We start from the raw sequence: 17,343 nt of genomic DNA on the forward strand, positions 1-17,343 counted from the left end.
AAGATTTGAGTTTGCCAAAAGGCATGTTGGTGACTCCCCAAATGTATGGAGGAAGGTGCTCTGGTCAGATGAGACTAAAATTTTACTTTTCAGCCACCAAGGAAACTGTCTGGGGCAAACCCAACACATCCCATCCCCACAGTGAAACATGGTGGTGGCAGCATCATGCTGTGGGGATGTTTTTCAGCAGCAAGGACTGGGAAACGTGATTCGAGTCGAGGGAAAGATAGATGGTGCTAAATACAGGGATATTCTTGAGCAAAACCTGTTTGTCTGCCTGTGATTTGAGAAGGACAGAGGTTCACCTTCCAGCAGGACAATGACGCGAAGCATACTGCTAAAGCAACTCGAGTGGTTTAAGGGCAAACATTTAAATGTGTTGGAATGGCCTAGTCAAAGCCCAGATCTCAATCAAATTGCGAATCTGTGGTCAGACTCAGGGGCGTTTCTAGGGAGGAGGGGGCCCGTGTGCAGTCTCCGCAGCGGCCATTTTCCCTGTACTGCGCATGCGCAAACGACGGGAAAATGGCCGCCACGCGCCGACGTGGGACTCTGGAGAGGTAAGTATTATTATGGGTGCAGGGTGTGCGGCACGGGGCCCTTCTGGACCCAGGGGCCCGTGTTCCCCGCACACCCTGTACCCATTCTAGATACGCCCTTGGTCAGACTTGAAGATTGCTGTTCACAAGCGGAAACCATCCAACATGAAGGAACTGGAGCAGTTTTGGAAAGGCCAAAAATCCCACAGACAAGATGTGGCAAGCTCATAGAGACTTATCCAAAGCGACTTGCGGCTGTAATTGCAGCAAAAGGTGGCTTGACAAAGTACTGACTTTAAAGGGGTACTTTTTGGAGGAAACCAGGCACCGCTCATCACCAAGCCAGTAGAATCCCTACAGTGAAGCATGGTGGCAGTATCATGCTGAGGGAATGTTTTTCAGCGGGAGGAACTGGGAGACTAGTCAGGATAGAGGGAAAGATGAATGCAGCAATGTACAGAGATATCCTGGATGAAAGTCTGCTCCAGAGCGCTCTTGACCTCAGACTGGGACGACGGTTCATCTTTCAGCAGGACAACGACCCTAAGCGCACAGCCATGATATCAAAGGAGTGGCTTCAGGACAACTCTGTGAATGTCCTTGAGTGGACCAGCCAGAGCCCAGACTTGAATCCAATTGAACATCTCTGGAGAGATCTGAAAATGGCTGTGCACCGACTCTTCCCATCCAACCTGATGGAGCTTGAGAGGTGCTGCAAAGAGAAATGGGCGAAACTGCCCAAACATAGGTATGCCAAGCTTGTGGCATCATATTCAAAAATACTTGATTCTGTAATTGCTGCCTAAGGTGCATCAACAAAGTATTGAGCAAAGGCTGTGAATACTTATGTACATGTGATTTCTTAGTTTTTTTTTTTTTTTTTTATTTGCAAAAATCTAATAAAAAAAAATAATAAATTTTACACGTCATTATGGGGTATTGTGTGTAGATTTTTTTTGAGGACAAATACAGCTTTATTCCAAAATGTGGAGAAAGTAAAGCGCTGTGAATACTTTCCGGATGCACTGTACATATTTTGTAAAAACTTGGAATAAACACTTAACTTGCATTTGCAAGTTATAAAACCCCTCTCCCATCGATACACCTCCACGTTTCTGTCTCACATCATTTAACCCATTATTGAGCTTTTTAGATAAATTCACTTAAAAACTGACATGTTTTTATTGTCCAAATTGTTATTTAAACCCCTCCAAGTGCATGATTACTCAGTGGGAGATGTGTACCAGAGGTTCTGCACTGTCCCAACATTGTTACCTTAAAATAAAGATTTTTCCTTACCTTTTCACCTGCTCAGGTGGGTTTGCACAAAAAACAGGTATTTCCCCTGAAAAATCAATGTAAGTTTGGAATCTATTTGCAAATGTAATGCAGTGAGCACGGCTCGCAGGACCCAACTCGCACCTAATTGGATTGACCCCTGATAGATTTGGTTAGTCTGTTTTTCACATTCTAACCAACCCCTTTGAAAAAAATAAGCTTCATTGAGGTCTAGAAAGTTATTACGTTAGTGAAGAATTATTGCTTTGAGAAAGCATGTAAGAAAGAATAGAGAAGATGCTTTTTCCTCCTGAAGGTTTGTGTACAACTCACTCATATGTCCAGGGTACAAGCCGGACAATGTACACGCCATGATTGACATGGTGAGAACTTCCAAGTGGACTGTCTTACTTCTATTTTTCTTAGTGTTTCTTTCACATTTTGAAGATCTTCTCATTCATCCAATCTGGGGACACTGCCAACCATGGGTTGCTGGAGGGGACCGAAAGGTGCTGTACGCACCGTCTACACACACTGTGCCGGCTCTGGGAGAGGCTGGGGGCTGTCCAGCAGCTCCTGGAGCACTAGGCAAGCTCCCTGCATGACGAAAATGGGGCATGGCTTGCGGGTGCAGCATTTCCCATGTGGTCACTCCCCCTTGCTGCTGAGCCACACCACCATCATTTTTGTACCAAACTCTACCTCACAAAAGTTGGTAGGTATGAAACAAGTTCTTCCCCCTCCACGTAATTTGATTACTAAATCCCAGTCAAAGCCTGTGGTAACTCTCAAGGTGGATTCACACTAGACAATATGTTGTCCGATCCCGCGGATTGGAGCAACATATCTGGTACATAGTCTAGTGTGTACCCATGGTATGCGTGCTCCCGCAGGTCATTAGCAACTTCGCTTACGATGTCATGCTGCAGCATGAAATGTCCTTCTCCTTCCCCCTTTGGACCCAGCATCAGCAAGTGTGTATGCACTTGATGCATGCCGGGTCCCATCGCCTGTGATATCGCTCTGTTTATGCATCGACTAATGTGTACCCAGCTTCAGGGATCAGGTTACACTGGTTTGTGATGTCTTTAGCACAGCATATTGTATTACTTTTATTTGGAGGCTGTCTGCAGATGCTTTTGAGCATGCAGACTGACAGGACTCAGTTTTTGAGCTAAGCTCCCCCAATACAGTGAGGGGATTGTCACTGAGTCTTCTCAAACTACATATTCATGTCCAGGAATTTTCTAGTATAGGCAGTCTGTGTAACGTGCTATGTTCTACCTGTGGGAGCATCAGCAGGGTCAATCCTATCAGTCTGTAGGTGACACATCAGCATGCTTACAACCTTTTAGCTTTGTCTTTCTAATATACACTGAAGTGCCAAAAATCATGGGATAGATGTCTAGTATTGTGTAGGACCCCCTCTAGCCCAGCGAAGTGCAGTAACTTAACATGGCAATGATAACACAAGTGGATGGAAGACCTCTGGAGAGATGTTGAAACATGCAGTCTGGATAGCTTCCTACAGCTCCTTGTTATTTGTAAATGCTGGATCTTTGTTGCAAATCGACCTCTGTATGACGTCCCATAAATGCTCGATTGGATTCATGTCGAGCAAACGTTGAGGCCACACCATTCGTCAGAACACTCCTAAATGCTCCTCAAACCAATTCTGTACAACTTGGCACCAATGACGAGCATTATACTGATGGAATATTCCATCATTGTGGGGGTACATGAAGTCCATGAAGGGCTGCAAATGGTCATCAACCAATACAACGTAGCTGTTACCGGTCAATGACTTGTTCAAATGGACCCAACCCATGCCACGTGAACATGTCCCACACCAATATGGAACCACCACCATCCTGCACGGTGTTTTGTTGACAATTGGGGTCCATGGCCACATGTGGTCTGCACCACACCCTCACCCTACCATCCGCCCATAACTCATCGTACCAATCCACATGTTGCCAGTCCTCCAGGGTCCAATTAGTGACATCTCACGCCCAGATGAGGTGCTGTGTCTGGTATCATAGTGTTAACAGGCACTCTGGTGGGTCTTCTGCTTTCGTATCCCATGAACGCTGCACTGATCTGCTGGTTATGCGTTTTGTACCTCCTGCATTGGATGTGATTTGAGCCAGTGTCACTTGTCTGTTACCACGGACAATTCTGGCCTGATGCTGCAGGCCACGATCATTAAGCACTCGTGGTTGGCCACTGCCCTGTCCACGATGTGTGGTATTGCCTTCCATGAGGTATTCTCGGTACACATGTGACTTAGTATTTTTATCCCTATATATGGGGCATGTACATGGTCAGACACACTGCGTAAGTTTATCATCTAATTAATCATAGGTATAGACAGCTGTGTTTCTCTCCTTTCCCCCTTGGCTAAATTGTGTCTCAAGGCTTAAACCAACTACCCAGTTTCTGTAGCTGGAGCCAGCAATGGAGTTGAGGCTGCCTTGGACATGAAATGGCTCGCTTTCAGGGTGACCTGTCTTACTTGACTGGTTTGAGCCGAGCCATGTCCACATCCTTTGTGCTGTAGCCTGGGCTGTTCGCTATTAACGTCCTTAGGGGACCATTGTTCCTGGGCTACGGGTGTTGAGCTCCTTACCTAGATTTTTATTTTTGAACCTTGGTTTGGGAGTTTTCTTCCAATGTTGGGGGGAGTCATGGTTCTGTACGATAATTCCTGCGGTAATCTTAACTTCAGTTGTGGTCCTGCTGTCATGACACATGTAGTGGGTCCAAATTGGTTTCAGCAGGGTAACTGCATGTCGATCCCTCCTTCAGGATGGTGTCAGTGTTTTTTGCTACACTTTTTTGGGGGGGGACTCTAACCTGCCTCGCTGCTCCTCTACGTATTGTGGAGTGTTTCCCATGGGTTTTGACATGAGTGACCTGGAACGTCTCTATCATCGGGCTTCAAGGTGGTCTTTCTTCTGGGGGGCCTGAACAGAGGGACCAGGTATATCACTGTTAGTATATCAGTTTCTTTGTTGGCCCATGACAGAGCTGTTTATCCTGCAGCTCCTCTGCATACTTTTTCCGCTTTGACCTTGCTTTTCTGTGGTACACTTTGGCTCCACTCTGCTTACAGTGGTTTGTTTTTTTGTGGTTTCTCTCTAGCTGCAGTGATGGTAGCTGTCCTTCTGGTGTTCTTTCTCCTAGTTCTGTCTCTCAGCTGCTGTCTGCTGAGACTGGGGTGGCACTAGCCTTGGTTTTCTGCAGTTTTGTTTTTTCTTTCTTCCCTTTGCAGGGAGTCCATGCCCTCTGACTGCATTATGTTGTCCAATGGAGCCTTGATGGCTCAGTGTGCATATCATCAACTTATGCTGTACTGGGACTGGTTCGAGTCCCACTAGGTTGAGTGTTGCCAAGCGTACGTTCACCTTTTGAGCCCTGTTTTGGGACTCCCTGATGTCTCATTCTCATGACATATTACCACCCGTGTCAGGTTCTATTGTGTCTCTTTGGATTTGTCTTGGCAGTGGTCTGCTTGCGCCCATTTCTGTTTTGGCTGGTCATCCTTGAGATTCCCTCCAGCGACCCATGGTAAGCAGTGTTCCCCAAATGGATTCAGAGAAAACAGGAAGTACACAAATCCCATTATAGTTATGTATTATAGAGGCCAAGGAAGTGTTTAATTGTCACCAGCATGGTATTTGCAACTGTCAAGCAGCAAAAGAAACATCTAGGAGGAAAAGCGTTGCTTCTTGGAATTGACTGTAAGGCTGTGTGTACCCAATAGAAGATGTATACCCAGCCTGACCTCTTCAACATCATGACCCGGCGGGGGAGCCGGCATCGGTAAGTGCATACAAACTTGCCGATACGGGCAGCAATGGAGTGATGGTGGGGGCCATGCTGCATTCGACAGCAAGGCCTTCGCTAACTACATCCCCCGTCGGCCCTGCATGTAGGGCCGACGGAGGATGTGAATGACTATGCGCGTGTGCACGCTTCGTCAGCGATATAGCGGGTCCACACTAGACTATGTTGCTCCGATCAGACAACATATCGTCTAGTGTGTACCCAGCATAAGGATGTATTTGATACTCATTCCTGACATGAAATGGCATGTACATTGATTTAGGAATTCTTAAATAAATGCAGTTTAAGCCACCTTCCCATTTCTGCAGTGCTGATAGATATTTGTTGGAACTCTGGGTAATTGCTTTGTGGGGGTGGGAGGGATGTTCTAACTTTGGTATTAGAAAAGGTGTTGTGTGATCAGCAGATGGATGGAGGTTCTCAAATTATGTTCTATTTTCCGTAATAACAGAAAAAACTTTCACTCTTACTGCACTTATCCAGTTATGTATTTAAAACTTATTTGTGGACTTACCATTGTTTCCATTACGCAGTGGGACTCCTGCTATTGGACAGATCATAGCTGATCTTAAGGCTGGGAAAAGTGTCATCTATGAAGGGAAAGAGGTAAAATATTGACCTAGTTTTTAAAGTCCTCTATATTTTACTTATCTGCTCTACCTTTTGTTATATAGTTTTTTTTTCCCCTCTCCTCAGAAAGACTGTACAGGTCATTCAGTCCATATTTTATCAGTGTTTGATATTGACTAAGAATTTGCTTTTGCCTAATTTTTATACATAGATGGTTATTTCTTGGCCACTTTTTTTCAGGTATGTGCATCTGAAGTCCTGGGTCCTGATGAGCCAGGCCCAACATTTATCGTGGTTGAATGTCCCAGTGATGACTTCATAAAACCCATCACAGAGAATGAAACATTGAAAAGGTAGGATTAAGAAATGTGACTGTAAAATGTGGGCTTCAGTCTACAGCATTTTCCTTTCCATACTGCCTCACATTTTTGGTACAGAACCCAAACCGTTCCATCAGACACATTCTTAAACTAAAAAATGGCAGCTGCTCAATCAATCTAGCAGTACTTTTCAGGTGCATGAAAGGGAGGGGCATACCAAGTAGAAAAAAAGGGGGGGGGGGGGTTTAACCCAATAGTGTTCCTCAGCAACTGAATTATACTTGCAACAATATATGAAGACTATATGGTAATAGATATTCAGAGATTTCTACTTCAGGGTCCATAGGGGGTCCACAGGGTTGACCTTGGGGTATAGGTTGGGAACCAAATCCGGGCACCACGCAGTTAAAGCTTTTAGCTTCCAGGATGCACTGGGTCCACTCTCCCTATAACCCCACCCCCAAGCCAGAGGCACCTCAGTTTAAGTTGTGCCCGGCCGGAGTCGGGTCACCGTTTAGTGCAGTGGGGAGCTGATTAGCAGCCCCTAAGCTTTATTTTTTCTAAGTACAGAGTTTTTTTTAGTTTTTTTATTTTTACTTTGGACTTTCAGAGCGGCAGCGTCGGACTGTCCATAGGACGTTTTAAGCTGCCGCTCCGTCACCCCGCCGGCGCTGAGACGCCAGTACAGATCTGGGGATCTCAGCGGGACCCCAGAGTCTGTACTAGCCGGACTCTGCGGGCGCCCAGGACTGCTGCCGGATCCACGGGGAGCAGGTAAGGTCGCGGATCACCGCTTATCCGCGCATTTAATATGCAGTCCTGTGCCTCCGGTCTCCGGGGACAGACCGGAGGCGCCGGCAGTGGCGGCGGGCCCCCCATACCCCGTGTGTCCACTAGACCACCAGGGACTTACTGATCGGCGCTGGGAGCCGGCGTCCCGGGAGGTTAATAGCCGGCCAGGGGAGGAAGCTTTCCCTGTTACAGCGGCTCCTCCCCTCAGCTCAGCGCGCCTTTCAGTATGTATAGTCTGGCGTCGCTGAGCTGCTTCCTCCGCGGGCCACGCTTCTTCTGAGGTCTCCAGCGGCCATTTTCTTGTGGTGCAGCAGCAGAGCTCCGGAGATGGCAGTGAGTCCAGTCCCCCTGCGTACCTCACCATCAGGTCAGTGTACACAGCGCTGTAGCCTTCCCAGACACTGAATCTGGGTAAGTTGAATGCAGTGTAATAGTGCAGTATATTATATGACATGTTTATGTATATATCTGCATGGTATGTGACTTATGCTAGTGCTGACTGTCTGTATTTAATTCTCTCACCTGTCAGTGTATATCCCTTTTCTTTATCTGCCCTAATACAGCTGTACTTGGGGTGGTTCTGAGACCTCACATTTATATACTTGTTAATATTTGTGAGGTTTGTCACATACTGTTGCGTGCTGCACGTTGCCATATTTTAGATGGAACTGTGTGTTGCATACACTGAAAATGGGTCCCTGCAGCTAATTTTTGGCATCAGTCAGGACCAGTATAGCGCTGCTTAATATTTCCGCCAAGAGGGTTGGTCAGATATGTCTGACCAGGAGATAGAGCATTATACTACACCCATTTTTCCTATCCTGCAAGCCATGTGCTGCAGGTGTTAGTGCGGAGGATTTGACTCATAAAGGGTTCTGTATGTGGCGTCATCTGGTGCCGGCCCCTTTCACGACCCCCTTGGGCGGTTTGTTTTCTCGGGATCCTCTCAATTGCGGATCGCCGGGTGGGCCCCATTGTTGTACCTCACTTGGGGTTACTCCACTATACTGCCCTTTTAATCTCAGGGTATCTCGCAGTTTCTTGCACTCTTCCCCTGTGACACAGACTATCGCTCCCTGCAGGGGTTTTTCGCAGTATATGAATTCCCCCTGGTGCCACAATAGTCTGTCATGCCCCTTGCAGGGATTACCACAACAGCCACCCTGGGTGGTGTCGTTTTCTACGAAACGCAAATTGGCGTGGTTGACGCCCTGTGGTTACTTCCCAGTTGGCTCTGCATGTACTGGATACTGTTTTGGGCTCTTTCCCTCTTATGGGTGGAAGCCTATTTCAGGTATTATTATCCCTGCTTTAGGGCTGGTAGCAGGTCCATTCTGGTTAGAGTGAATGTTGACCTTCACCTGTATCATACACCCTCAGTCTTACATGCCTTCGGGTTCCCTGTTGCTGACTAGTGGGTGGATCGCATAGCGGGACTCTGGCTGTTGCCAGATAGGAGGTGTTACAACAGTGTTTGGCCTCCTGTCCCAAATTCCCTGAGGGTCATCACGAGCCCCTCCTGGGGTGGATGGGCGTGTTACTCGTCTGATTACAGACGTTACTACGCCTCCCATTCCTGCGTGGTCCGTAGGTGGTAACTCTGCCTGAAATCGGTATACTTGCTTTCAGGGGTTGTTACCCATCCTACCATGGCTATAGCATGGTTGGTTAATACTATTGCATATTGGGCTGATGCATTTGTAACATTTTTTCCCCTCCAACACGTCGGGGGTTCAAATGTATTTGGTCGCTCTCGTAATATATGCAGTTGTCATAGGTGGAAATGCCTATATTGGATACCAGTCTCCTAACTTTCAGAGTTCCGGCTGCGACTGTATCCTCCGTAATACCCTATGGCTGCGCTCTGGGAATGCAGAGGTGCAGATACCATCTTTAGGGTTGATCTTGGTTGGTCCTGACCTTGACAAGATTGTAGTAACATTGGCAGTATTACTAACGACAAGTTTACCGCTTTCAGCTATGCCCTCTACAAGGCCTCAGACTAAGTCTGTAAAGTCTTTTTGTCCTCTGGGTCAGCCTAAAGGTTGTTTCTTCGTAGACTGTCGGCATCTACAAGGGCCGACATATCCAGTACCGAGCAGGCCTGGACTGCCAGCCGATCCTGCTTCTGAACCTACGGATATCTCTTCAGCCTGACGGGACAGGCCTACAACTGGGAGATACCGATTTTCTCAGTTCGCCCGGTACTATTGTCAAGTTGCCGTGGCTACGTGGGTAGGAGGGTACGCCCTCTCTTTGCTCAGGCGGCCTCTTTACAAGGGCCTTACAGATCCAGAAAGCTATGCAGTTGTTGCGGTAAGCGGAGCTAATTAGGCCATCCCCACTATCTCAGTGAGGGACTGGTTGTTCTGCTTTCTTTCTGGTGCGGTGGCTGAATGGTCCTCTTTGGCCTATTCTCTGTCTCAATTCCCTGAACCAGTTCCTAAAGCTACCTGGGCTCAGGAGGAAATCCCTATGCTCCATCATACAATGTTTGGAACCTGGGGACTTTATGGTATCATATACAGGACGTGTGCCTACGGGTACTTACAGAGACCTTTCCTCAGCATGGGCTGAGGTTTGCTGTATCACAGCAACACTTACAATTTTTCGGGCTCTGCCTGTTGGGACTGTCCTCAGCCCCACAGGGGTTTACCAGTGTTTTGGATTTTCTGACAGTTCTCCTGTTCAGTATATCCCAATGCTCCTGTACCTGGACGGCCTCCTGCTCTTAGCGGGATCACCGGGGTACTTTACAGCCAGGTCAGGATGACACTGGCTTCAGGGTGCAGACGTTTAATCAACGGGGAAAAAGTCCTCCCTGCATCCCTCTCTGGGTATTTTTCATCTAGGATCCCTGCTGGATTCTCAGAATCTGAGAATTCTTCTGGCGTAAGACGGAATCTCCACTCTTCCATTAGGAGTACGTGGTTGTCTCGCAGTCGACATATGTCTTTACACTCTGGGATGCATGGTGGAATGGGCTCAGTTCCATTCCAGACCTTTCCATAATTGGCTCATCTCCAGATGGAACGAGTTTTTTCTGTCGGATCACTGTTCAAACGATGATGCTCTCTCAGGAGGCAAGTCGGTCCCTGTCCGGGTGGCTATGGCCATCTCGTCCAGGGTTTTCTTTGCTATGGACAGTGTCTGGTTCGCATCCTTTTTCAGTGCAGTTGGACGTCTGTCGATTCCACCCTGTCAATTAACTTACTCTGGCATAACTCTTGTTTCCCGGTGAACCTGAAAAGGTTCAGTCCGACAGGGTCAGGACAGTGGATTCCTTTTTAGCAACACTGTTCGTTGGGTGGCAATGACAGGTATGTCACATATTCGGACATAGTCCGAGGGTCTCCTCCCGACCATCTCGGCAGCGTTCATTTCAGGAGCTCTCCATTGGGAAGCGGGAGTCCTCAGCCGTCACGACGTGCATCCCGGGGACTAGTCTCTTCCCCAAGAGAGGTTTCATCTCCTGGTGAGCACGGGGGGCCCCCCTGAGGTGACCCTCAGGGCCTTCTGACTTTATCACACTATGGTGTTACAGTCCAGCTCTGGGGATTCTGAAGCAACCTTCAGCAACTCTTTGTCGATGAAGTGGTCCTTTCACTTTGTGTACCTCTGTTCTCCGGTCTCCCTTCTTCCTCGAGGTCTTTGGAAGTGTTTCAATTGAGACGGAGATGCTTTCCTGCTGGTGGCTTCTGATTGCCCCAGATGTCAGGGGTACTTGGATTTTCGGAGTCTCTCCATCGATACTCCATTCCTGATGCTTCGATGCCCGGACCTGTTGTCTCAGGGTCCTTGGTTTTGCCTTGGACCTGGGTCGTTTGTCTTTGACTGTGTCCCTACAGTGGTCTTACGGCTTCCCTGGCTTTGTCATCGTTGGAATGATTAGAGCACATGGATCAGCTTTTGCTGGGACCTACCACAAACTGTGGCAACCATAAATCTTATGGTATTGTACCTGTCGATACAATCCTCCGGTGTCCAGGATTTCCAGATATTCTGGCATTCCTTCCGGCTGGCTTGGGTTTCACACTTGGCCTGGTCTTCCTGACAGTGCGGATCTTTACACTGTCAGTATGGTTAAGATATGGAATTGCTCCACTCTGGTATCCAGTTCATCCTTTGGAGTGTTTTCTGGATTATGCTTCCATTTGTCCTCCCTAGGGACTCCTTGGGAGTTAGTAGTGGTTCTTCGTTCCCTCCGGGGACAGTCAATGGAACCGCTGGTTGTGATAGCCATTACATGGTCTATTACTTAGGCTCTCTTTCTCTCAGGGTGTTTATATCAACCAGGAGAGTGTCTGAATTGGGAGCGTTCTCATGTGGCTCCCTCTTCTGGAGGGCATCATGTCAGGGTGTGATTTGCTCTCGCCCTGTGTTTCTTCTTAGTGGTTTTCAGGTTCCATATTATTCTGGAACTTATGGTACGGCCATTCTGTCCCCAGTCCTCTCGGCTGGTGTGGCCTCATTGACTGTGGTCCGGCCTCTTTGGATTTATGTGATCCGTTCAGGTTCCTTACGGAAATCGGACTCCTTATTGGTGGTCTGAGATTTCTGGTTTTCACAGTAAAGGATGGCCGGCCTATAACCAAATGTTGGTGGATGGCCTCGTAGGTCTTCCTCAGGGGCCTACCCATGGGTAGGCCTTTCTGTTGTTGATGCTTGTTTTTTCTCGGGCCATGTAACCCTCGTGGGCGGCTCGCTGTGGCGCCTCGGCTGTTTTGCCTTACTAGGTGGCCACTTGGTCTTCTGTCCACACCTTTTTAAGGTTCTAGGCATTGGTTTCCTTTGCCTCTCAGGATGCTTCCTTTTTGGCGACGGATTCTCCTCTCAGCACAGGAGCGTCCCCACCCTTGGTTGAACTGCTTTGGGACATCCCCAAGGTCAACCCTGTGGACCCCCTATGGACCCTGAAGTAGAAAACAAGAGATATGGTAAGAACTTACCTTTGTTATCTCTGTTTCTACGAAGTCCATAGGGTCCACAGGGCGCCCGCCCTGACGCACCTGGCTTCATATGGGCTGTGTGGCTGGTCACCGGTTTTCCGTCTCCCATTTCTGTGAGTATGGTTATTGAGTGTTCCAGTTTTCTCTCTCTTTTTCTCTCCTCCTCCGGCTTTTGGCTACTTACAAACTGAGGTGCCTCTGGCTTGGGGGTGGGGTTATAGGGAGAGTGGACCCAGTGCATCCTGGGAGCTAAAAGCTTTAACTGCGTGGTGCCCGGATTTGGTTCCCAACCTATACCCCAAGGTCAACCCTGTGGACCCTATGGACTTCGTAGAAACAGAGATAACAAAGGTAAGTTCTTACCATATCTCTTGTTATTGGTTGCATGCATTTGCAAATACATGGGAAGCTGCTAGGCCACGTCACGGCTTCTCTGTCACTAGCAGTCCCTAACACTAATGGGTTCACGTCCGGGGCGCAGGGCACCCCTGAAAACGTCCAGCCCAGGACCCCCCAGGGCATCACATGAAAAATGGAAAAAGGATGACAGTAGAATGTAAAGTATAGATGTGTGCGAATTTTTGGGGTGCCCTGCGCACCGGACGTGAACCCATTTAGTGTTAGGGACTGCTAGTGACCGAAAAGCCATGACGTGGCCTAGCAGCTTCCCATGTATTTGCAAATGCATGCAACTAATATCTCTGAATTTCTGTTACCATATAGTCTTCATATATTGTTGCAAGTATAATTCAGTGTGCTGAGGAACAATAGGGGGTTAAACCCCCCCCCCCTTTTTTTTTTCTACATTCTTAAACTGAAGTTCCTTAATTTTTGCTTTTGAGTGTAGAAATTTTAATTACCGCGTTCTACAGCATGGAACAGAGAAAGCTTATGTTGTCCATGGACATCAGTGGCTCCTCAGATTTGATGTAAAATTGCTGCATTTTCAGTTCATGGCCCTTTCTTTAGATACGGAGAGCTTACTCAAAGCTCTTGACAGTCATGGTCACCTTAATCTGAACCAGGTGGTGATGGTCCTCCTTGATGAGACAGGCGGCCTCCCCAGCTGTACTGCAGGACCGCAGTTAGATTATAAATTAGTCTACCCTGATTCTATCCCAGAGAATGGTCTTCTTGGGGCTGCTCTTGGATGCCCAACAACACTGTAGATCTTCTCCCTGCAGGTCTTTCCTGGTGCCACTGGTGTCATCAAACTTGAGTGTTAGGCAAAATGGTTTCCAGATTTGAGGCGGTCCAGTTATATTGTTTTCATGTGAGAGAGTAATATATCTAGCTTCTCTCTAAATGTCCACCTAATGCATCACGTTGTCACCCAATGTTCACTAGTCGCTCCTTTGGTTACGGGATGATAACCTTAACATGGACACAGTCTCAGGGGTTGGATGGTGGACATGAACTAACACCAATTCCAAGGACATTGGACACTAGGGAGTACAGACTCCTGGGTAAACCATTCTGGAACTCTGGGTAGAGTTCACAACCTAGGAACTAATGTTTAATGATACATTATTCACTGGAATGTGCTTTGTAATCTGATGATATGGGGTGTTAGACAAGTAAACTATAATAATTGCTGGATTTCTTTTTTCATTTACACGTCAGGTTTCAAGATTTAAAGCCAGAAAATACAGCTGCTCTAGTAATACATATGACTCCCGAACACATTCTTAACCATGGTGGTTATAGAGAGTGGATGGAAAGGTGAGTGCGACTATTACAAGGTGACATTGCAATCATGAAAATGTAACATACTGGATATTCCACAAGAGGGCAACATTCAACTTTATATAAAATATTTCCTCTTGTAGCATTTACAAAATTCCAGCTTAGTTTTTTCTGGCCTCGCAGCTTGCAACTCATCACCTAGTTTTGTAGGTGGAAGGTACCCATCCTGCCACCTGTTTTCCTAAATTTTCAGCAAATTGCTCCTTGCATCTGTGTTTGGCCAGATGTCAGTAGGCCTCAAGACCAGCTGGTTTGGGTGCCTCTGTTCGGTGCAGAGAATTCTAGATCACTCCTCACCAGCTAAGTCACTTAAGCATCAACATTCTGTCTTAGTCCAGTCCCATCGAGGGTCTGATTCTGAGTGCTCCTTTAAAGAAGATTTTTTATGGCTTGACAAGGGGTTCTGCAAGATGACATGAGTTGGAAAATTTACTGCCTGTGATTCATCAGGTACTAAAAATCCAGAACAATGAGGAGTCAACAGTTACGCAATTCACGGATTAAGAAGATGAAAATGTCTTATTTGCAATTAGAAGACTTGTTCTGAGATTCCTAGAAAAAACTATAACATAAGGTTGCTGACCCTTTATCCCTTTAGTAAAGGATATTATGGATAAATGGGATTTCTACTTCAGGGTCCTCAGAGTTGACCTTGGGGTATAGCTGAATCTGGATCCACGGGCACCATGCAGTTAAAGCTTTTGCTGCTCCCAGAATGCACTTGGGTCCATCCTCCTCTATACCCTGCCCCCGAGCCACGGGCACCTCAGTTTTAGTTGGTGCCCGGACGGAGTCTGGTCACCCTGGCACGGTGGGGCTGCATATGCAGCCCCCTAAGCTTATTTTTAAAAAGAAGATTTTATTTATTTTTACTTCTTCAGAGCGGCAGCATCAGACTGCATCTGGACGTCCACGCTGCCACTCCAACAACCCCGCTGGCGCTGCGACGCCAGTACTGATCTGGGGATCGCAGCGGGACCCCGGAGTCAGTACTAGCAGGGCTCCGGGACATCCCACAAACTGCTGCCGGATTCAACGGGGACAGGTAAGCCGCACAATGCTTTGCCCGTTTGGAAAAGGCAGTCTCTCACCGCCGGTCTCTGGGGACGGACCGGCGGCGCTAGTAGTGGCGGCGGGCTCCCCCTTTTCAGGTATACCCCGCGTGACCGGTGGACCACCAGGGAGTAATGCCTGGAAGGGAACCAGCTTCCCTGGGGTTAATCACTAGCCAGGGGAGGCAGTCTTCCCTGGTTTAGCGGCTCATCCCCTCAGCTCAGCGCGTCTTCTCTCATGCGTGCTGGCGTCGCTGAGCTGCTCCTCCTGCGGCCACTCCTCCTCAGAGCTCTCCGGCGGCCATCTTCTCTGCAAACGCAGATCTCCCAGGCGGTGCATGGACCGGTCCCCCTGTGTACCTTTCCCCTGCAAAAGGACAGTGTACACAGCGCTATAGCCCTCCCAGACACTGAATCTTGGAGGTTGATTGTAGCGAAAGGTGCAGTGAGTATTTTCTTCCTGCATGGTATGTGCCGCCTGTCTGTGTGGGGGAGGGGTGTTTTTCAGTGAACCTCACTTATATAAAACAAAGTATTTGTGAGGTCAGTCACATACAGTGGTGTGCTACTCAGTACCATATTGTGGGCTGTTTGTGTTGCATACTTGTGAGTGCGCAGGTGTTATACGCCTCACCTCTTTGTGATACATATTTATTGAAAATTTATTGTCATGTCTGATGAGGAGATTGAGCACTCCGTGGCTCCTGTGTTGTTTTCCTGCAGACGTGTTCTGCAGGGGTTGATGGGGAGGATTTATCACAGGACGGTCTGTGCGGGCGGTGCCTGGCACCTCTAAACCCCCTACGTCGCAGGATCCTCCTTGGGCAATGTTTTCGCAGGTGCGGACCGTTTAGCGGTCCTGACTGCAGTCCCTACTAGGGCTTTGCCCCAGCCTACCATCCCCATTCCCTGGGTGTTCCGCAGTTATTGCGGTCTCCCCCCGGGTCTCAGACTGTGGGTCCTTATACGGGGTTGCCTGTGTATGTGCAGTCTCCCCCAGTGACTCAGCAGTCCATGGTTCCCTTTCAGGGGTATCCTCAGGCGGTTCCTCCACCCTGGGTGGATGTACTCTCCAGCTCTGTTCAGAGTCTGGCGGCCTCATCTTCAGCTTTTCAGTCGATGTTACAAAGTGACATGCCCCCGAAGGCGTCAAGCGCCCCGTTACATCTTCACTGGCTGCGCAGTTAATGGACACGGACGTGTCTTCGGATAACGGAGAAGTACATGAGGATACTGACTCGGATGCCATGGCCCAGGAGGCGGAGACTAAGTCCTCCATTACTGTGCCGGCATTGGTTAGGGCGGTGCGGGCCATCCTTCACATAGAGGATGATACACCGGCTCCTAGGTCGAAGTATCCTAATTTTAAAAAGGCTAAGGTAACTTAGAATTTATTTTCCCCTGTCTGACCAATTGACGGATCATATGGCGGGGGCCTGGCAGTCGCCAGGTAAGAGATTCCAACAACAGAAACGGTTGGCATCCAACTATCCTTTTCCTGAGGCTCATTGCAGGAAATGGGAAACCCCACCTGCAGTGGATTCCCATGTCACCCGCTTAATTAAAAGCGCTACATTGCCATTACCGTCTATCTACTCTCTGAAGGATGCCACGGACAGGAAAGTGGAGACTTGTTTAAAGTCTATATACTCTAGGGTTTCGGCTGCAGCCGTGTCTTCTAGTCGGTCCTTGTGGCTGAGGTCCTGGAGAGCAGACGCAGGCTCTAAAAAGGGCCTGGAGGCCTTACCTTTTAATGGGGAGTTGCTATTTGGTCCAGACTTGGACAAAATAGTGGATACTCTGGCTAAATCCAAGTCCGCCTTTCGGTCCTTTTTGGGTTCAGGGTAAGGCCAAAGGTCAGTCCTTCCCAAGGCAGTCTGCGACCAAGGCTGCCTCTAAGCCCAAGAAGCAGGCCTGGAGTGCTAGGCGCCCTTCTTCCAAGCAGGAATTTAAACTTTCTGCCTGATGGGACGGACCTCAGAGTGGGATGCCGACTTCTTCAATTTGCCCAGTGCTGGCACAATACCACCATGGATGCCTGGGTTCGAGAAGTGGTCTCCTAGGGGTACGCCCTGTCTTTTAGGCACAGACCGCCCCACCAGTTTTTCTGCACGAGTCCTTCTTAGGACAAAACCAAAGCTTTGCAGATTCGGGCAGCTATAGAGTCCTTGCTGAAAGCAGGGGTCATTGTTCCCGTTCCTCAGTCACAACGAGGGATGGGGTACTACTCTACTGTTTCTGGTGCAGA

General features: G+C 48.2%; 1 protein-coding gene across 1 annotated transcript in view; it reads left to right on the forward strand.

Annotated features, from left to right (window-relative positions):
* ELAC2 (elaC ribonuclease Z 2) overlaps window positions 1-17,343 on the forward strand; it is a 95,561-nt gene that overhangs the window by 27,381 nt on the left and 50,837 nt on the right. The window contains exons 9-11 of the mRNA XM_088468613.1: window positions 6,200-6,272; window positions 6,477-6,589; window positions 13,921-14,019. Coding sequence (XP_088324739.1) covers window positions 6,200-6,272; window positions 6,477-6,589; window positions 13,921-14,019 — 285 coding nt within the window. The remainder of the gene's footprint in view (window positions 1-6,199; window positions 6,273-6,476; window positions 6,590-13,920; window positions 14,020-17,343) is intronic.

This window comes from Taudactylus pleione, unplaced genomic scaffold (genome assembly GCF_031769625.1).
Source record: "Taudactylus pleione unplaced genomic scaffold, aTauple2 ptg000012l, whole genome shotgun sequence".
NCBI classification, from domain to species: Eukaryota; Metazoa; Chordata; class Amphibia; order Anura; family Myobatrachidae; genus Taudactylus; species Taudactylus pleione.